Source organism: Chrysochloris asiatica, unplaced genomic scaffold (assembly GCF_000296735.1).
Source record: "Chrysochloris asiatica unplaced genomic scaffold, ChrAsi1.0 scaffold00053, whole genome shotgun sequence".
Lineage (NCBI taxonomy): Eukaryota > Metazoa > Chordata > Mammalia > Afrosoricida > Chrysochloridae > Chrysochloris > Chrysochloris asiatica.
Window position 1 is genome coordinate 13,472,249 of NW_006408571.1, and position 22,098 is coordinate 13,494,346.

General features: G+C 44.2%; 1 protein-coding gene across 5 annotated transcripts; it reads left to right on the forward strand.

Annotated features, from left to right (window-relative positions):
* Positions 1-1,468: 1,468 nt before the first annotated feature.
* Positions 1,469-20,826, forward strand: CLTA (clathrin, light chain A). 5 transcript variants are annotated; one of them, XM_006863096.1, is made up of 7 exons: positions 1,469-1,882; positions 6,995-7,032; positions 9,200-9,317; positions 13,724-13,835; positions 18,147-18,200; positions 19,432-19,467; positions 20,381-20,826. In XM_006863096.1, exons 1-7 carry the CDS (start codon positions 1,672-1,674, stop codon positions 20,550-20,552), a joined length of 741 nt encoding a protein of 246 aa, XP_006863158.1. In that variant the 5' UTR covers positions 1,469-1,671; the 3' UTR covers positions 20,553-20,826. The 5 variants fall into 5 exon arrangements, with proteins under 5 accessions (XP_006863158.1, XP_006863160.1, XP_006863159.1 ...); XM_006863098.1 differs by lacking the exon at positions 18,147-18,200; XM_006863097.1 differs by lacking the exon at positions 19,432-19,467 and having other exon boundaries at positions 20,381-20,821.
* The last annotated feature ends 1,272 nt before the right edge of the window (positions 20,827-22,098 follow it).

A 22,098-nucleotide genomic window follows, 5' to 3' on the forward strand; every position in this document is an offset into this window, starting at 1 on the left:
AAAAAAAAAAAAAAAGAAATCAAATGACATACTGATTGGGCAAAGCTGCTGCACAAGACAGTCCTCTTTAAAGTGCCCAAGAGCAAAGATGCCAGCTTGAGAACTGAGGTGTGCCTGATCCAAGCCATGGTATTTATAATAGCTTCATGTGCATATGAAAGTTAGGCAAGGAATAAGGCAGACCATGGAAGAATCGATGCATTTAAATTATGGTGTTGGCGAAGAATATTGAAAGTATCATGGACTGCTAGAACGAACAAATCTGTCTTGGAAGAAGTACAATCAGAATGCTCCTTAGAAGTTACATGGCAAGACTTGTTTCTGGTATCTTGGACATGCTGTCAGAAGGGATCAATCCCTGGAAAAGAACATCATGCTTGGAAAAGTGAAAGGTCATCGAAAAGAGAAATGACCCCAAGCAGATAGACTGACACCAAGATGCAATAATGGGCTCAAACATGACAACTGTGAAAATGGTGCAAGATCGGGCAGTGTTTTGTTGGGTTATGAGGTCTCTATGAGTCGGACCTAACGGTTGGCACTCAACACTACCACATTATTTGCCTTTTGGCAAATATACTTATGGAAGGAGCTCTAGTAGCATAGTGGTTATGAATCGGGCTGTGAGCTTCAAGGTCAGTAGTTCGAAACTACCAGCTGTTCCGCGGGAGAAAGATGAGGCTTTCTGCTCCCGTAAAGATTTACAGCCCTGAAAACCCTGTATAGGGTCGCTATGAGTCGGAACTGATTCCACTACACATAACCACCACCACCACTTATGAAAGAGAACAATCAGAATGTATTTTAATTAACTACATTTAAGTCAGTTAACTGGGCGGGGGATTAATCCATGCTGGGTTAACAAATACAATTAAATGTATACTTATTTAGTCAATTCATAATCATAAACAGATTCAGTGTTCCCTATAAACCTGGGAGGAGCGCTGGTGTCGATGAAAAGCACTGCACTGCTAACCACAAAATCGGCGGTTCAAACACACTAGCGCTTCCACGGAAGAAAGATGAGGCTGTCTGCTCCTGTGTTTACAGTATCGAAACCCTATGCAGGGGTGGGCTCTGAGTGTGAATCGACTTGATGGCTGTGGGTTATAATACTGGGAGGGAGACAATGACTCCTGTCCCTTTTATAATAGAAGAAACCCAGACTCAGAAAACTTAACTGGCTTGCCTCTTCTGTAGCCCGCCAATCATCACCGTCCTGACTTCATCTCACCTCCCGGTTCAGGACTAGAATTCCTTTCAAAAGGTGGCGGCGGCCTATGGTCATCCCGGCTCCTGAAGGCGGGGCGGCAACGCGGCTTTAAGTCAAGCACCACTTCCGTCTCCCTTCAGACCACGGGGCTCACTTCCCTCATCTTTCGCGTTGTCCAAATCACGAGTTTTCTTAGAGAGAGGGGCGTCTCTCCTCCTTCTAATTGGGTAGCTCGTGAACGATTTCTGCCTTCTCATTGGTTGCTCCTCTACGGCTCTGTATCTCTCCCGAGAGTAGCCGGATATAGGGGTAGGGTTTCCGCTTCCGCCTTCTCCCTCCTCCCGCTCGTCCTCGGATCGGACTTGCCATCCTAGCTGCTGCTTCCTTCCTTCCGAGGTGTCGGTGGGTCGGTTGGTTTGCCTTCCAACGTCAGAGACCGTGCCGTTAAACTGCCCGCCATGGCTGAAGTGGATCCGTTCGGCGCCCCCGCTGGCACTCCAGGAGGCCCCGCGCTGGGGAACGGAGTGGCGGGCGAAGAAGACCCGGCTGCGGCCTTCTTGGCGCAGCAAGAGAGTGAGATTGCGGGCATCGAGAACGACGAGGCCTTCGCCATCCTGGACGGCGGTGCCCCTGGGCCCCAGCCGCATGGCGAGCCGCCGGGGGGTCCGGGTGAGAGTGCGGGCGCGCTGGGGCGGTAGGGCTTGTCTGGAAATTCAGGGCAGTGGGTCCGAGCGCTTCTGTGTAACTCCTGTTTCTTGCTGAACTGGGAGGCTGGGGAGGAGTGAAAAGAGGAAGCGAGACCCCGGCCCAGTCATGCAGAACCCCAGGCTCAGTTAGACTGCCCGTTCCGTGACTGCTGTAGTAGGACGCGGGCGGAGCCAGAAAGCAGATACTCGGGTCCGTTCCGTTGAGCAAGTTTTCATTAAGCACCTCTGAAACTGCCGCATTGGCGCATTTTGGCCAGACTTTCTGGCAAGTCTGACCCCAGTAGAGAACCATTTACTAGGAGTTTTTGAGATATTAAATTTACACAAGCAAGCAAACAGAAAACAATGCAATGTCAGCATGTAAGCACAGAGCAGAAGCTATAGGGAGGGAAGGAGTGAATCGGGAAGTCAAGAAAGCAAATCCTGCAGAAACTTACACCAAAGAGGGTTAGGAGTTTAGCATTTGCGGAGCTGTATTAGAACGGGGCCTTCTGAAGCTCTTTTTCCTCTTGGGAATGGCTTTGGTAGCCGGTGTTTCAGAGGAACCGAAGACTAGCCTGGACCAATTAGGGAGACATGAAGAGGTGAGTAGAGAATGCAGTGTGGCCCCTTCCCCCCAGCCAAACTCTAGCAAGCCAAAAAATAAAGGGGGGAGGGGGCGGTGCCATAAAATGCCAGTTTGACTTTTGAATTCTTTTATCTGTATGTTGATACTTAGAATTGTAGTTGTTAAGGGGCATCTAATGGGTTTCGACTCATAGTGACTCTGTATAGGGTTTCCAAGATGCGGTTGGTGAGCTTAAATCGTCAATCTTGCAGTTCCTACCAACCTTGTAGTCCAGCACATTAGCCTACAGCGCCTATCAGGACTCCTAGAATTGTAGAGGTGAGTATAAATAGAAGGGACTGGTGTCCTGCTGTGGGATAATGAACAGGACTGCAGGGTCGGTTTAAACTGCAAGCTTGGCGCTTCAAACTCACCAGCTCCACCTCGGAAACTCTATACAGGGCTGCTATGAGTCGGAACTGACTCAAGGACACTTAACATTCACTGTCATGGAGTCCTGGTGTGGTGCTGCTGGATAATGCACTGGTCAAATAGGTGGGTTTGAACCGCAGTGGTTCAAATTCACCAGCCACTTCTGGGAAAACCTATACAGGGTGGCTATGAGTCAGAACTGACCCAATGGCACTTAGCAACACAACAACTTAATCTTTACTACCCTAGGAGTCCTGGTGTGGAGAGCTGTAGGATAAGCACTGGATGCTAACCACAAGGTTGGTGGTTCAAACCCATGTGCTCCTTGGAAATCCTCTGCAGTCTTTCCATCCTTAGACTGTACCACCTTCTTTTGTAGTCATTTTAGCTGACATGTGATGGGGTGAGAGTTGTTCATTTCCGAAAGGTAGCTATGGCAGCCCTGGGGAGAAGCAGGACCCCATGAAGTAGACATTATGCTCTACCTGGTTCGAAGACTCTCCTGATTCAAGGACAGTGTTGTTTACTGCTGTAACCCTAATACCTAGCAGGTGTCTGGCACTTAGTACGTGTTCACATGCTTGTCAAAGAAATGGGTAGAAAGTATATGGTCCAGTGGTCCTGGAGAAAACTGGCAGAACCTAGTGGGCAGTTTGGGGAGGTGAAGAGAGTAGAGTTAGACGTCTCGGTTCTTTCAGCATCAAGCCTCCAGCAAAGGGAAGGAAGGGTTGGTTGCTGACTTAGTTCCTAGGAAGGGCTTTCTTAGTGAAGTAAGCATTAAGCCGGATTCCTGACAGTGTGGTTGAGGTTGGTAATAAATAGTGCAGTAGTCAGCACTTCCTTTGGGAATTAGAAATAGATACTTTATCTTTCTTTAATTTCTTTTTTTTTTTTAAAAGAGGCACTTTCCAGTATAGTGGTTACGGTTACGTAGACTGCTTGAATATTTCTCAGGCAAATTACAGAACTCTTAACCACCATCCTGCCTCAGTTTTCTCCACAAAAGGAAGGCTTGTTACTGTTATATAGAGAGCACCTGTGGAGTGTTTACACCCAGTCACTGGTAAATAGGAAGCATCCAGTGAATTCCAGTTACTCTTATTCCTTGGAGGTAGAGGAGAAAGGGATTTTGAGCCACAAGCTTTGGGATGTACTGAGGAAATGAAGAGATTTTAGGAGGGAACACTTTAGCTGTGGTTGTGGAGAGAGGAGGATATGTACACTAATCTCAGCCTTGGGTAAAACGCCCATGAGGATGGAGGCAGGCCAAATCAGAGCAGTTAGCCCTAGGCCTTGGGTGCCTCCCTCAGTTATCAGGAGACCCAGAGAAGGGAAGTTCAGAAGTGAGAGAGGTATTCAGCTGAGTGAGGTGTCTTTGGGAAGAATATTGAGGGCAACCAAACGGTCAAGAAGGCAACACCAGTCTAAAACTGTTGCCGGCTGAGCAGGGAGAATAGGAAAGTGATTACGGAACTACTGACAGGAGTTCAGCAATTAGGCCCTTAGTTTCTGGCCCATTTTTTCCTTTTTTCCTTTCAAGAGTTCACATACAACAGATTTGCCCAATGTAATACGTTGTTTAAGTTCTTGACTGCTGCTCCCATGGGCATTAATTGTGGATTCAAGTAAAATAAAATCTTTTACAACTTCATTTTTTTCTCTGTCATGATGTTCTTTATTTGCCCAGTGTGAGGGTTCTTGTTTTCTAAATTTTGAAGTGTAATCCATACCGAAGGCTGTAGTTTTTGATCTTTATTAGTAAGTGTTTTAAGTCCTCTAAGGAGCTGTGGTAGTGTAGTGGTTACAAATTGGGCTGCTAACCTCAGGGTTAGCAGTTCAAAATTACCATCTGTTCCTCAGGAGAAAGATGAGGCTTTCTGCTCCCGTAAAGATTTACAGCCTCGGAAACCCTGCTCAGGGTCGCTATGAGTTGGAACCAACTCCATGGCACATTACCGCCACCACCAAGCTTTCAGTAGGCAAGGTTTTGTCATCTGCATATTGAAGGTTGTTAATGATGCTTCCAGTCCTGATGTCCTGATATTTTTCTTTATATAATCCAGCTTCTCAGATTATCTGCTCAGCATACAGATTGAATAAGTATGGTGAAGAGACACAACCCTGGAGCATGTCTTCCCTCATTTTAAACCATTCAGTAATACCTTGTTCTGTTTGAATGGACTGCTTCTTGGTCTGTGCACAGGTTCTGCATAAGCACATTAACTTTTCTGTAATTCCCGTTATTCACAATGTTACCCATAATTTGTTAGGTTCCACACAGTCAAATGCCTTTACATTGTCAAGAAAACACACATAATATTCTCTGACATCAACAGTGATATGCCTCATTTTACATCCTCTTCTGAATCTCACTAGAATTTCTGGCATCTCGCTGTGAATGTATAGCTGCAACTGTTTTTGAATTATCTTCATGATTTTATTTGGATGTGATATTAATAGTATCTGTGACTGATACTCTGTATATACTTTCAGATCCATGCATCACCCCCTGCAAGCCAAGTGGTGGTGGTTGTTAAGTGCATTGAGTTCCTTCCAACTCATAGCTACCCTGTATAGTGTTTCTGAGGAACAGCTGGTGAGTTTGAACTGCTGACCTTGTATTAGCAGGCCAGTGCTGATCCTACAGCGCTGATATGCCATGGAGTTGGTTCTGACTCATAGTGACCCTGCATAGGGTTTCTGAGGCTGTAAATCTTTACGGGGGGAGCAGAAAGCTTCATCTTTCTCCTGCCGACCTTGAGTTAGCAGAGTTTCAGATGAGATCAGATGCTCATGGAGGTAAAGCAATGCTTATAAAATAACAAGCTGAGAAATGGCTCAACTCAGATCCAAACCTATCTGCCTCACTTCAAATGGTTGAGAAACATGGGAAGTTGAAGGTGGATTTGGAACAAAGTGTCTTTCTTTCACATTTGGAAACTTTGGCAGTTTTTTCAGTCCTGAGTTAAAATGTCCTAGAAAGTTTCCTTCTGGAGTTTCAGGTTGCTTAGGTCAGTTGTCCTAATAAGTCTTGGCCTTGGATATCCTTTCTGCATATTTCTATATCTTTTGCCTTGGGCCAGTTGTTGGTTCATAGAATGTCATTGCAATAACAAAGAACTCATTAAAAGTACATGGCAGTGGGTCTTCCGGACCTAAAGACAGGCAGGCAGCATGTGATTTAAGACAGGAATAGAATAGGGATTGCTTCAGTTTTCTCTGTAGAGTAGTGATCAAAGTCTGTCTTAATAGGAATGGCCCTGGGCTAGAATATATTAACTGGATATGGATAGTCATTATGTTAGCTGTAACATATTAACCAGAATGTAGGCCTGGGCAGACCAGACATTTGTAGGTTCTAGGACTTAAAACTATCTCACTCTTTCCCATCTTACACAAAATTAATTCCAGGTGTATTAAAGAGGTGGTTTGTTGTTGCTGTTAAGTGCCGTTGAGTTGGGTTCTGACCCATAGCAACCCTGTATAGGGTTTCCAAGGAGCAGCTGGTGAACTTGAACCACCAGCCTTCCAGTTCAAATGTCATTTTAGTCTGGCACCACACCAGGACTCCAGGGCACACAAGAGGGGGCTTCAAAAAGTTTGTGGAAAAATGAAATTTTTTCATAAACTTCTGAAGCCACCTCATATTGTTTTGTGGGATTTAAAACTTAATGTGTATAAAGGTGTTTGGCACAGACTAGCATATTGGGAGCATTTAATAAGTAGCTGGTGTTCTCAGACCAGAACACATTGAGAATATAGTGCTGTAGATAATGCATTACTAAAAAGCGTATGTTGTAGGGAGCTGGCTGTGATGGAAGATATGTTAGGTATTCCGACATGTAGCGACTCTGGATAGGACAGGATTTCCAATGAGTGGCTGGTGCATTTGAACCGCCAAGCTTACGTTTAGCAGTCCAGTGCTTATCCTACAGTGCCACATCAGAGCAAATTTGGAAAAATCCAAAAACCAAGGGAAAGGAATTGGAGAAGCAAGAGATCCAATAGAATTTAGGATTGATTTGGGAAACGGTTCAGGTTGGGTTTAGTTAGTTAGGAACCCTGATTAACAGACTTGACTCTTATGTCTTGCAGATGCTGTTGATGGAGTGATGAACGGGGAATATTACCAGGTACAGAGTATTCTGATGATGTTGATAGTGATCAAGAGTCTTCCTTTTGTGGTTCTAATTAAATGACCTAGAAAGACACTCCTTCCCTTTAACGTGTTCCTAAGTGTGTTAGTAGCTGGAATGCTCTCTACCAAAGTGCAGAGTTTGAAGAGAAATGGTATTGATAGTAGGAAGAGCACTAATACCAGCTTTATTCTCAAGATAGAACCCTTCATGATAGTGATACTGGCTCATTTGAACACTGTCTGCCTGGCACTGTGTGGAACACTATTCATGTTTAAGCTTAATAAGTTGTCACATGTGAGGGACATGTACTGTTATTCCCATTTTATGCGTTAGTAAACTTAGACACATAGATTAAATCAAATGTCTAAGGTAACCAAAGATAGTGTATAGTGGGTCAGAATTTGAACCTTTTAGATAGTATTGAGGGGTGAGGGCTGGGTGTTTGTGATGGCCACCAGCATTTTCCTTGTATTACTAAGTGCTTTGTTAACCAGCCTAGTTTGCACTGGCTTATAAACAATAAAAGGATTTTAGTGGTTTCTGTCATTGAAAGAACTCTGAGCGACTAGGTGTGCTTGGACCAGGACTCCGCTTGAGTTTCTCTAGAATCATCTCCCTCTGCCTACTGTGTGTGGCTGCTTTGCACTGAGGCCTTTTTCAGTGCAGCAAAATGGTGAAAGGTTCCAGGCCTCACATGTATACATCACACAGTCTAGAACAAGATGGGGACTTTTCCCTCTTTTCCCCTCAAGCACCAAACAAAACAAAAGTCCTGCATTTTCCTCTGATCATACAGTGAGTATCATTATAACCTGGAGGAATAGCCTGGTGATTTGCTTGTGCATGGGCTTCTGCCACCCCTGAACCAGTTAACTGGCTAAAGGGCTAAAATTAACCTAATTGGTTTAGGTCAGGGTGGGCAAACTTTGTCTGTAAAGGGCCAGATAGTAAATATTTTTAAACTTTGCAGACCCTACAGTCCCTAATGTGAGAACAGCCACAGCCATAGTATGTAAACAGAGAGGCCTGGCTCCAGGAAGATTGGATTTTCATGAGCAGCTGAGCTGACCCAGAGTTTTCAGTCCCTAATTTAGAAGTTCTGAGACAGACCGGAGTTCAGATTCTGACTTTATCATTTACTGTAGTGAATTTGGATGTGCCATCTCTTTCACTTCAGTTTGACCTGGCTGTGAAGTGGGACTACAACTTAACTTGAAAGGTGCTTGAGAGATAAAGTCTTTATGTGCCTGGCACATGGAAAACGCTAGTAATTAGTTATTAATACTTTTATTATGTTTCTTTCCTTTAGTGCTTTTGTTGTTGTTATGTGCCATGGATTAGTACTTTAGGTAATTCTTTTTCCATCTTTGGGTATAATCTAATTGGTTAACTTGGTGATATTCCCTAGTTCAATAGGTGACATAATTCTCTCAAGAGTGACATCTGTTTGAATGTTAGTCAGTCTATTAGCTTCAGATCTTCCCCATTACAAAAAAGAACTCCATCTATTTGGGACTTATTTGGCTGTCCCTCAGTGTGACTGCAGTAATAATAGATTTTCTCTGGGACTCTGTTTCTTAAAATTTGCTATATTTTGATCAGGTGTATTAGGGACCTTTTCTCTGCATAATATAATAGCAGTTAGAAGTCTTGATGTCGACCTGCTGTGTAGTTACCTTTTTGTTACTTTGAAGATAGCACTTAATCTCTGTGTCAGAGGAGGAAAAACTGGAAACACTTTCCCTGGTAAGCCCCCCGACCTCTGAGCATTTCTAGCGCTCATACATGTATATAGAGAGGTGGGGGTAGCAACTCCTCTGCCTCCTTCATGGCATTGAAGAATTTGGTGCACTGGACTGCTAGCTGAAAGATTAGTGGTTCAAATCCACCAGCTGCTCCGTGGGAAAGGGATGAGGCAGTTTGCTTCCTTACAATTAACAACCTCGGAAACCTATGGGGTAGTTCTACCGTGTCCTGTGGGGTTGTTAGGAGTTGTCCTGTGGGGTCCTTGCGGCAGCAGTAATGTTGTTACTTTTATTTTAATCTATTTTCAACCTTCCTTTAACATTTTATAGTATAACCAGAGGTTCTAACAAGGATAAGGTGCACTTCAGAAAGGAGTTTTAGGTACTGATAGAGCACAATTTTGTTTTGTGTTAAGGAGAGCAATGGTCCGACAGACAATTACGCAGCTATCTCACAAGTGGATCGATTGCAGTCAGAGCCTGAAAGTATTCGTAAATGGAGAGAAGAGCAAACGGAACGCTTGGAAGCCCTTGGTAAAAAATCCCTTTCTGTTTTGGGGTGTCTGTTTTCAGTGGAATAGTTAACTTTAACTCTACTTTTATCCCTTTTAAATTTGAATTAACGATAATATTCTTGTCTGCTGTTTGAGAAGACAGCTTTCTCAACCCAAAGGTTGCAAGGCCACCCACATGGAGGTGCTTAAAACACAGGTCATTTTCTGAGCCTGCAGGGCATCGCAGAGAGCCTCAAAGTCATCCTTTTGTCACACAGAATAAAATGGTTCTGACTAATGAGCAGTGGATTTGATTTGCCCATCACTGTGTGTGGACACTTGATTGCTCAGACCTTTTAGAGTCTGTTTCTTCACATGTGAAGTAGGATCAGTGTTACTGACCTCAAGGGTAGTCAAAAGTGGTATTTATGAGAGGATTTTAAACATGAAGGTATTCTGTCCAGGTAAGAGACTTTCAGAGTCCATTATCATTTGAAGGCTGACTTTAAGGTAACACGTCAGAAAGAAATGTGACATGCATTAGGAAATGTAGTTTATTCCTCTGACAGCCTGTAAGATTATGTTTTACATCTTTTATGGGTGAGCAAAGTAAAGGTTAATAGGTAGAATAAGTTTTTAATCACACAACTAAGAAGTGGTAGAGTTGGGAGTCTACCCTACTTCAAAGTCCTACCCATTCTCTTCCTCCACATTGTTTCCTAAACACATTAAATGTACACGGCCATCTAGCCAGGTAGGCCAAGCCTGAGATCAGTAGCCCCTAGCCTGGCCTTTGATAGCAGTGCATGGAGTGTCACCTGTTGGCTCAAGGTAAGTAGAGACTTGGTGTCTGTACATGGACAGGTTTGGAGAGAAGTGTGGCGGCAGTGAGAGGATGTAACCAATGGTGTAGTCTTTGTTCAGTTTTTAATTAAAATTTCAAACACAGAACAGTTGAAAGAAGAGTTAAGATGAATGTTGTATACCACCTAGCTTCAATAATCAGCATTTTATGTTATCTTTATGTAAACCATGTATGTGTATGCTTTATACACACAAATTTTATTTTCTAATCCACATTAAGAAACGATCATATACTTCATGCCTAATATTTCACTCTTTTTTAATGTCAGCTGTACTAGAGAACCACAGGAAAGAAATGACTCCTTATTTTTCAGATGGAGGAACAAAAATCCACAAATAAGGAAGTGCTCAACCCAGATTACACAACTCTTAGTGCCAAAATCTATTGCCTCTCTAGTCCAATTTGTGTGGCTTTCAGCACAAAGCACCCCATAGAAATTTCTTGATGATAGAAATCATCTTTAGTTCCAGTTCAGCCCTCTACTGCAAACTGGACTTTCTTCTGCTCCTGTAAAGATTTTACAGCCTCAGAAACCCTGAACAGGGTTGCTATGAGTCAAAACCGACTCCAAGGCACAGAACAATAACAAATCCCAAATTCTGGTGTGGCACTGCAGGATGATGGGTTGGGGCTGCAAAGTTAGTTTGAACCATAAGGTTGGCGGTTCAAACCCACCGCCACTCCTGGGAAACCCTATACAGGATCACTATGAGTCGGAACTGACCCAATGGAACTTAGTAACAACCCCAGATTTACTGAACCAGACTCTTTAGTTTTACAAGATCTCCAGGTAATTCTTATGTATGCATCATGCAGGGATCTTGTTAAAATACAGAGTGATTCAGTATGTCTGGGGTAGAAAGGGGAATTCTCAGCAGGGAGTTGAACCAGAGCCATTTGAAGCCCTGTTGTGGAAAACTTAGAATGTGGCTAGTGCAACTAGCCATTTGAATTTTAAATTGTATTTATTTTAATGGAAATAGCCACGTGTGTCTAGGTGATACTGCGTTAGATAGTACATTTAGAAAGATGAACCTAGGCTTTAAGAGACAAGATGTAGCTGGTGTTAGTACTGCTGGGGTATTTGTTATGTTACAGAACCCAACTTTATCTTTTCTCTTTCCCCAAAAGTTTAGCAAAGTTTGTTTTCTCTGCAAAGAGAGTATACTCTGACGTCTGGAAATTCTTTTTCATTCATCAAATTGGGCACTTTGAGAATATTCCATTAAGTGTTGTTTTCTTAAGTCAGGATGCCTTGGCCTTCCATCCCAATTCAGTTTTCAATTGGTCCATGAACGCAGTGGTTCCTTGAACTAGTTTTGAAGTAATGCATGGCTTTCCACATAGCCGCTGGCTGCATTTTCCCAAGTAGACTTCTCTGAGAGGACAGCCAGAAGAGATGCCAGACAAGTGCCCCCTCTAAAGGGTTTCATTCCCCGTCCCTGCCCTTCACCGTCCTTCACTTGCTGAAAGAGATTACCTTGAGGCTTAAATCTTTGCCCCATCAACTAAGCATTGAAGAATTCTAAATTCATATTGCTAGTGAGTCTGCATCAGAGGACAATTTAAATGAGCTTTTTATGCGGTAACTAAAATACGTACTGATGGCCATGACTTTATTTATTAGTGATAAATTCCTGTTATCCTTAATGCATAACAAAAATTTTTAAGTGAGAATTAGAATATTCTGAAAGAAGACACTCTCCAGCCTAAAAACAATAGTTGGACATAATTGCCCCACTATTGCTAAGGAGACCTGACATTTTAAGGAGACCTGCCTGTGTTCTGGTTACCCCACAGCATCTCATTGCATCAGAGCATCCTCTAGTCCACATGATGTAATGCTGTGGCAGACATAGATCAGAAGTTTACTGTATCAACCACACATGTGGCTACTTAAATGCAAATGAATTTTCATCAGTGGAAAATCTGAGTAAAATGGTTTTTCTTCTGATAAGTTAGATAAACCATTTATAACCTGCAACTTGGGAGGGGTTTCTAGCTGCTGTTGAGCTGTTTCTAGCTGTGTCAAAAAACAGCCTTCTGCAGGTTAATACTATAAACTATAAGACTTTGCTTGCAAGGACCCTAAAAATGCCCCAGGACTGCTCATTTCTTCCTTCAAGTGGTACTTGACCCCACCACTGCTTTCTTGTCTCCTTCTCCAGAGATGCTCATTACAGGTGGAGCTCCTACTGCACTGCACTTTTAAAACTCCGTCCAGATATCTGGTAATCCCCTTGTAGCGCATTCTGTCCTGTCGCTCTCTAGGTCTGCTTCCCGTGTGAGCCGTAGAGTCAGAACTGGGTTTGAATCCTTTCTCTGCCTTTTACTTTAGGAAATTCACTTGTATTTTAAGCTTTATTTGTTCTCACTGCTGAAATGAGACCAGAGTTTAAATTCTTGGGCTTATTGTACAGATTAAATGAAATGTCTATAATAAACACCTGCCAGAGAGGACGCCGTAACATTTTTAAAGTATCAATGTAACTTCAAATGTCAGCCGTACTAGTAGGTATAACCCATATTTCTTTATTTTACTCTCTACTGCTCACGTATGTTTCTGCAGCTAAATGCCTCAGGAAAATCCATAGTTAGTCCTAAAATTTAAAAAAATCTTGTATCTTTGCCTGAAGTCTTCAGAAAAAGGATAGGTGAGATTAGTGTCGTGTTTGTCATGAAAAATCTGCACTCTTGATAAATGATGAGAATCAGTCCAATCTGGTGAATCTACCTGGTATGTGCTTCCTCATTACTAGAGCCTTTTGGTTAACTGCTAGTGATCCCACATGCACACCCTCTGCACTTCTCTCCATTGGCGGTGTTTTTCTGTGTGTGTGTTTAAGTTCTGTCCTGGCTCTGGCACACACAAACACTGCAGTCTGAACAAATGTTTGTGGTCCTCTCCAGCTCTAATAGCTTATATTCTACCACTGAAATAGCTCACGGCTTCATCATAGGAGTGCTTTTCAGTATTTAGTTAGGATTCCACCTTGTGTTTTTCAAAAGCATTCATTGTCAGAACTGGTGTTGGTGTTGTGAGAAGAGTTGAAAGGTGGGCTCCTGGTGTGGCACTGCAGGATAAGCACTAGACTGCTAACCACAAGATTGGTGGTTCACACCCAACAGCTGCTCCTTGGAAAACCTATACAGGGTCAGTATGAGTTGGAATTGACTTGACAGCACTTAACAACAACATCTACTAATAATGGCATTACTAAACAATCATCCGTAATTGCTTTTTCCCCAGTTGATGTCCAAAAGAATCTCTTCCCCTCCCCCCCCCTCAAAAGTTGATAGGTCTGTGTATTTTCTTGCCAACACAAACACATACAAAGCATGACTAGGGACTAAGGTGTTGACAGACTGGGATAAACTGAAATTCGATTAGGACCCCTGAAACAAGAATTGATGTACAAACAGGGGAAACAGACAGTATTTTATCTCCTCTTTGCACTGCTCCCCCAAACATACACACATGAGTGCACACCCTAAGTTTAATAAGACCAAAATAAACTGATGAACTAACCTGAATTTGTGTTTTGTCTTATTATATTGCCTTTATTTTCCTCCTTTCAAAGATGCCAATTCTCGGATGCAAGAAGCAGAGTGGAAAGAAAAAGCAATCAAGGAGCTAGAAGAGTGGTATGCCAGGCAGGACGAGCAGCTACAGAAAACAAAAGCAAACAACAGGTCAGTCTTGCGGGCTGTTTAGTGTGGCTTGTATTCCAAGATTTGGTCAATTCCATTTTCCAGCATCCAGTGTAAGTTCTCAGCTTCCTTCTTCAGTGTGAAATAGTTTTCCAAGTTTCGGAGAAAGTACTTGAAATAAGGGTTGCAAGTCTTTCTGGGTGTCGTGAGCACAATTCAACCTGCCCTTTATGGTCATCCCAATTGTAGTGAGGTCTGCTTAAAAATGAAACCTAAGTTACACCTCACCTATAAGGATTTACAGCTAAAGAAAAGGTTACTTATGGCTTAAGGCCATGTGAACACAACCCTGGCACCAACAACAACCAGCAGCTGTGGTCTTCAGTGTCCCAACTTCGGTCTGTCTTGCAAGGAGCTTAGAGAGATGTCATTCACTTCAGTGTAGACAGATTGCCCTTTCCTCTGCTGGCTTCAGAGTCTTTCTCTTACTAGTCTCCCCTTTACTTCAATATAAAGGCAGTCCTGTCTTGGCCTGTGAATCGTTTAGTCATGGTGGTAAAGAGCCTTAGGTACCTGTACCCCACTCAGGGAAGTGGGTTTTGGCCTAGGTGCCCTTGTTTCTAGCAGCTCTTTTAGAGTCTGACCAGGAAGAAGGCGCTAACTGCAGTCAGCATGTTGTGGGGTGGTTATGACAGACACTCTTACCCAGCAGTCCTTTAGCTCTTCTCCTTTTAGTCATCCTTTAGTTCTACCTGATGCCCCTCAGTTGCCAGGTTGGAGCTCTTGTCCTGGCCACCTTTTTCTAGGGGGTGCACTATAGGAACGCATGTGTCATGTTCCATTGACAGTTGTGTGGCAACTACGGTGAGCTCTGTGTTCTGGTGGCATCAGCTGCCCGGGGCTTCTCTAGGTCAGGTCAGTCAGGCTTGCTGACTGGTCCAGGCTCCTGTACCAAGATGCCTTTCCTCTAGATGCAAGTTCAGTCTGGAAGGAAGATGAGGGGGTGCTATCTGCAAGCACCAGGCAAGTCTGTTTTACTGAACTGTGTTTTTTCTGTAAAAAAAAAAAAAAAAGGCATACCTGTCTGTATACAGAATCAGGTTGTCTTTAAACAAAGTAATTGCCCCTATTTTTTAGGAGCTCAGCCGCAAAGGTTGACTAGTCCCCTCCAGGCATTGATGTATGAGTTTGTTCCCTTGCTTTGGAGAAGATCTAGGGGCATGGTGCAGAAGTGCTTGGCTGCTAACTTCAAACTCACTAGCTGCTTCATGGGAGAGAGATTTGGCAGTCTGCTCCTGTAAAAATGGTCTCCGTCGGAAACCCTGCCCTGGCCTCTATAGTCATTACTGTGTCACAAACATTGAGCTGGCTCAGTGGCAATCACTGCGCTTCGGGTACATTTCTTTATTTGGACTTGCAAGATGTTGGTTGGGTTAGTCTCGTAAATGAACTTCTCAAGTTCCAGAGTGGGATAGGACTTGACCCACAGCTCACTGAAAATGTGGAAACGAGATGAAAAACCACTGCTTTGCAGAAACCTTGCAGCACTGGGTTATATCCCTGAACACATAAAGCTGGTGGCATATAATCCACTGTCGCTAGGACAGAAGGATGGTTTTTACTTTTTATTCTAATAATTCTTGAGTGAGGTGGGATGCAACTCAATTTGGAATCACTTTGGGGCATTTCTTTCCATGGAATTTACCCTCTCCTGGAGATTTTGATATTGCTGACTGCTTCCCCTTCCCTATCTGTTTCAACTTTAAACAGTTTTAGAGTATAAAGGAATGAGGCCCGTTTACATATAACTGTGATTCCTCTTTTGTCATTGCCTGTCTACAGGTGACTAGTGAATATGTTTAGGAAAGTAAGTTAGGGTGTTCATTTCTATGGCTCCTGCAGCAGCTAGATCTTTGGTGGTGGTGGTGGTTAGGTGCCGTGGAGTCGGTTCCGACTCATAGCGACCCTATACAAGGTTTCCGAGGCTGTAAATCTTTATGGGAGCAGATAAGCCTCAACTGTCTCCCACGGAACAGCTGGTAGTTTCAAACTGCTGACCTTGAGATTCACAGCCCGATTCGTAACCACTACGCTATCAGAGTTCCTTAGCTAGATCTTTAAGGACCCACAAATATAAGGCAGAAAAACAGATAACTTTGACAGTGGAGACTGAGAAGTAGCAAAGGCCTATATTTGTGAATGTATAGCCTCTCCTGCCTCCCAGAGCCCCCTGTCAGTCAGCACAGCACTCGGAACACATCTGTACTGGGCCTTGTGAGTGACTAGCTGGCAGCCCTGGTCCTTGCCCTCCAGAATCTCTTGTGTATTGGGTCAGGTCTCAGACTACATCTTCCTCCTTTGCTCCAATTGGGGGCGAATGTCACTGCCTAAGAACCATAAATTATTGACAGCCCATGGAAAAAGTTCATAGGAGTCATTTGTCACAAGATATGTGACTGGATTCTACACTTGATATGTTTACTCATTAAGAGTAACTCCAGAGCATGTTCCTTCCCAAACTAACGGAAACATTTTCCTGTATTACAGGTGGCTTTTAGACTGAGACTTTACAGCGCTTGCAAAGCTCGTAAAAGTTTAGAGAGGCTGTGATTCTCAGTGATGGTGAACATTTTTTCTCATGCCCAGTTTGGATTTGTAGTGGAAGATTGCCATAGGGTTTAGGCTTCCTGAACTTGCTATGCTTCCCTCTGTCCCATCCTGTCCCGCCTGAAGACTGCTGCTTTGAACCTGTGTGTCTTCTGGTGAAGAACAAGCAGGTGGAGGGGTTGCCTGTGTGGTGTATATAATTTTCTCTTTTTGTTCTTAGCCTGTCACCTTGGCAGGCTGTGCTTGTCACTGACAGACTCTTTAGTCTTGGGTCTAGCTGCAAAGGAGCAAGAAACCTCTGACAGTCAAGCTTTTGTGCTACTGATGCCTTGACAGGAGTCATTAAGCCTTCATTCTCTTCTAACCAGGAGCAAGCTCAAGTTGAAATCAATTAGGTTTAGCCTTTTGTGTCAACTGAAAGGATTATGGGTTTACACGCTGGCCTGCCTTTTCTTTTCCTCCCACTCACTGTGCCCACAAACAACTCTCTGTTTTCCTGCTGAGTCATTGGAGTTACAACCAGACTGCTCCTTGTGCTTTCTTTAAATTCCACAAAACACCTCCTAGATTTAAACCAAATGGGAAAGAAGAAAGGGGGGGCAGGGGTGCTTACAAATAAATTCAGATGACTAGCGCATCCCTTCTAGTAATATATGCACTAGAGTAAGGAGTGGGCTGGTGTATTCTACTCCCCCACCCCAAATCTTCTTGGCAAAGGATAGGGTCACACTCTGAGCCCAGCCACAGTGAACAAGGCTTAGCTGGCTGAATCCAGGGATTTGGCCTGGGACTGCACAGGGATAAGGCCAGCTGTCCCTAAAGTGTAAATTCCTTCTGATCCAGAGCCCAGACATTTTGATCCCCTTCTTGCTTTCAGCAGGGATGATGTTCAGCCTCTGGGCTGTACCTCTCAGGGTCAATCACATCTGGCTTGGAAGTACTCAGAAACTGCCTAGCCTCTCCAGCAGACAGTCTTACTCAAGGGTACACACATCGACCATACCAGTTGCCTCGAGCTCTTTTTCTCACTACAATAGGGATTTTGAAGTGGCTGTATGTGTTCCCAGGATGCTGCAAATGCTTCCTGCCGCGGCAGTGTGGGGAAGCAGTAGTGGGTATTCCAGAGTAAAGAGGACTGTCACATCTAGTATTGGCAGCACACACGCCCATCATCATCACTGAGGCTGGCGGGCAGGTGGCATGGTTGCCTGAGCTCACACTCCTTGAGAAGAAACCTTGGTATATAGGACGTGGAGCTAGGCAGCCCGGGTTGTGCTTGCCAGTGCCACTGCTGGGTGACTGAGCGACTCCTTTGCCTCCTTTGTACAATGCAGGTGAGAATGCATGGTGTCATAAGGTTGTTAGGGGTGAGAACAGAAACAAAGTCATGTGCATAATTGGGTGCTGAATGTGAAGGGGCTTCAAAAAGTTTGTGGAAGAATTCCACTATCTTCTAATTCCATTTTTCCACAAACTTTCTTAAGCCCCTCATAAATGTTCGTGTTACTGGGGTAAACCACCCAGAAGGGATGGAGGGGCGATGTGCACTTGGGAGATTCCCGCGCAGGGTGGTCAACTGGAAAGCCTTGGCCTGGTGTAAGTCTCCGGTCTTGGGAGGCCTCGCTGGGGTGAGGATGGCACCCCTGGGAGTTGCTCCTCTAGTGTGGATTTTAGACATTTCTGCTTCTCAATGTTCTCTCTTTTTTCCTGCCTGCTTGCCTGCCTTTTGGACTTCTTGCTGTCTAGGGTGGCAGATGAAGCTTTCTACAAACAACCCTTCGCTGACGTGATTGGTTATGTGTATGTTGCCAAACTGGTTCTTTTTCTTTTCTTTTTTACTTTTTGTTTAGAGTTAATGCTCCTTTATGTCACAACTTGCTTTGCTTTAAAATGATTTCAAACTGGCCCTGGGAATTGCTAAGAGCTGATAAGCTGGGGAGCTGGTCCATTGATGGGACAGGTCTTGCAGAATGATGACTTCTTTCACCTTTGATCACTGTTTTCATAATCAGGGATTTGGAGGAAAGAATGCTAACTCCCTTTCAAGATGAGAGTCCTTCGTGATCTGTTCTGGGAACCGGTTGGGATGGGTAGACACTTCTTGCTATTGCTGCTACCAGTGCCCTGTCTCCCTACCCCTAGGTAGGAAAGAGAAGTCTTCCTACCTGGGAAAAGGTGAAAAATCCAAGGAAACTTAGAGCAGGCAGCGGCAGCAGCACGTGCGTTCCAGAGCTTGGTTCCATAGAAAAACAAATAACGGGCTGGTTGCCTCCCTTGGGGTGGAAGACCCCTGGGCAGAGGGAGGTGTCTCTGATAGGTACCCGTAATTTGATTTTCTGCAGGCTTATTTATATATGGGAAATTGGTGGTCAACTTCAGATGCTCTGCTCCCCACCCAAACAGAAAGGGGTCCCCCGCTCTGAGGTCATGATGGAGCTGACAGACGTTGCCCATTGTGGCTCTCCCTACTGCCCCCACCCAAGAAAATGGCATATTCATAGTATGAGTTTTTGTTTTGTTTTTTAAAGTATTCCTGGTACCAAAGCAGTATGCTAAAGACTTGAAAACAAGTCTTGTTCTCTCTGTTCTATCCTTAAAAATTACAGCCAGCTTTTATGTGAGGTACATGGAGGAGGAGAGGAACCTGCGGCGGGGGGGGAGGAGGGGGATGGACTGAGGTCTATGAGGCCTCTTAGTGCCTGTGACCAGGAGATGGTCTTCTCTTAGCAGACAGCTGCGTCTCCCGGGCCCCAGGACACACTTGCAATGAGCCTTGTGAAATGCTGGAGTTACAGGTGGTGTTTGATTGATTTTTGCATTTTCTCTGGAGTAGAAATGGAGACTGGAAAGGTCGAGTCTGGGTTTGCTGGGCAGTGGGGTGGCCCAGCAAAGCCAGCTGCACGTTCCCAAGCATAGATGGAGTGGCAAGGGCATGTCTAGCTTACTGACCATCTGCATTGAGCTCATTCTCATTTTCTATATCTGACCTAAAGTTTCTCTCCTTGTTTCTTTTCTTCTCTTCACCTTTAAGCACAAACATAAACCATCCTTGCTACAGCCTAGAACAGTTAAGTAAACCTTTCTCCCTGCCCCTGTGTGTGCCATGAAGTCGCAGTGTTGTATGCTCTGGGCTTCAGCGGTGTGTGCCACAGCCATCCCTGTGATAGTGCCACCCTTCCCTCCCCACAGACCAGTCATCTCCATTGCTTCTGCTTTGCCCGTGATGCTTGTTTGGAGTAGATGACTATAGTGTGTCTTCCCTCTTATCACTGTCCTTCGGGGCTGTAGCTCCCACTAGTCAGTTTTCAACTGGGGGTAGGCTGACGTTGATGTGAAAGAATGTTGGAGCAGCACCCTGCCACAAAGCAACTACGTTGGCTCTCCTGCCAGAGTGTACTCTTGAGTGGTCCGAGGTACCTGGCTGGAGGGAAAGTGGCAAACTTTTGGCTGAACTGAAGGATGTCGTAACAAACCTCTTCCAGAATGGCTTTCGTGTCTCTAGTGCCTGCTAGCATGGGAGCTTTGTCTTGAATTCCTTTTGATCTGCCCTGTTTCTCTCCAGCCTAAGGAAAGAATTCACTAGTCTTTTTAGAAGTCTCTAAATTTACTTGAAACTCAGTACAGCCTAGTATAAACTACTCTTCAAGTTCTTGGTCAGCCTGCTGCTTTATTCTTAATACAAGTGCAGAATTGACTAAGGCTTGATTTTGTAACCACTCTACGGGCAGAGACAGAGAGTGAGCCCTGAACCAAACACCTGTATTCCAACATTTTACCCAGCAATCCAGGCACACTTGTGCCTAGGAGAGTTGGCCATGTGTCTGCCCCCGAACCTGACCTGGGCTGGCCGGGGTATTAACCTTTTGAAAGACCAAAATGCCATTAAGGCAGGCATGGAGAGGCAGTCTCTTTTGTAACAAGGCAGCGGGGAGCTCACAGGGGTGCTGCATGAAACCAACAGACTCTGTTGTTGCTTCCAGGGCCGCAGAAGAAGCCTTTGTAAATGACATTGATGAATCTTCCCCCGGCACAGAGTGGGAACGAGTGGTCCGGCTGTGTGACTTTAACCCCAAGTCCAGCAAGCAGGCCAAAGACGTCTCCCGCATGCGCTCAGTCCTTATCTCCCTCAAGCAGGCCCCTCTGGTGCACTGAAGAGCCGCCCTGTGGAAACACTACATCTGCAATATCTTAATCCTACTCAGTGAAGCTCTTCACAGTAATTGGATTAATTATGTTGAGTTCTTTTGGACCAAACCTTTTGTCTTTAGAGTTGATCATTGTTTGTGATTGCATGTTTCCTTCAACTGTGTTCTCCCTGGCATTCAGAGAGGAGGAGGGAGGAAGAGGAAGAAGGGAAGGAATCCTCCCAACAGTAGCCTCATGTGTGCTTTTGTGCATTATTCTAAGAATAAATTTCTGTTCAAACAATAACCCTTAAGTTCTTTATTGACCTCAAGGTGTTGTGCAGTTTGAAGGGAGGTTCCTCCTTTTACATTTGCAATATCTTAACTCTAGACCTCAGCCATTGGGCTCACAGCCCTGCCTTGAACTAAAACAACTCCAACTTTCTATTTTCTTCAGTAGGATTCTGTGGAAATTTTCATTTGAGAATGGGGGTTCCGTGGCTAAAAATAAATCCCTTGTTGCTTCTTTAAGATACAGTTATGGAATTCCTTCACCAACCTAGGCATTTTCTCCCAGATGGACTCATGTAGGGCTCTTGTCCCTTAGCGTAGCATGTTAGATAATTCGTTTCAACAGTGGTCTATCTGGAAAATGTAGACTTAATAGGACTTTCACGCCTTTGAATTCAGTCAGTAAACCTGAGTTAGGATGGACATTCGCTTGTGGTTAATCCAATCACTCTTGATGTGTGCTGTCTAATATAGTGGACACTAGCATGTGTGACTGCTTAAATTTAATAGAAAAAAATTACATTGCTAGCTGTAGTCACATTACACACACAATAACCACATGGTGGGTAGCATAGTTCCCTCGTCCAGGAAAGCTCTATGGGATTGTACCAACCTACAGTCCAGGAGCCTCCACTCAGTCAGGCATAAATCAGCACATTATCCACAGTACCGGACACATCTTCAATGATAGTTAAATAATACCTTATTTAAGAGATCTGCTTAGGTTGTGTGTTGTCATGTTAATTCTGACTCATTAGTGACCTTGTGATTCTTTTGTTAGTTTCCCTTAGTTTTCTTGGTTTGAAATCTATGTTCTCCCTAGAGTAGCTGATGGGTTCTAACCGCCTAACTTTCACTTAACATCTGAGTGTTTAACCATTGTACCCTCACGGCTCTTTGAGCTGCATGTGTTATATGCCATCTAGTCGATTCCAACTCAGCAACCCTGGATAGCATTTCCAAGGAGCAGCTGGTGGGTTTGAACTGCCAACCTTGCAGTAAGCAGTAAAGTGACTATCCTATAGTGCCACATCAGGACCCCTGGTCTTCGTATAGACACCTGATTTATTTCCAAATTGGAGACTGATAGACGCTTCTGTAAAATCACTCTCAGGATAGGGATTAGTAGATCTTGCCATCAGTAAGAAGTCAAGTCCACAATTGCTTCTGTTGGTCATGTTTAGTGGGGAGGGAAACCTCCATTATGTTTCCTCCTTTCTCCCCCTTCCTTAGGTAGGCATTCCTTAATCTGACCTACATTTCTGGCCTCTTTGCTCATTCTT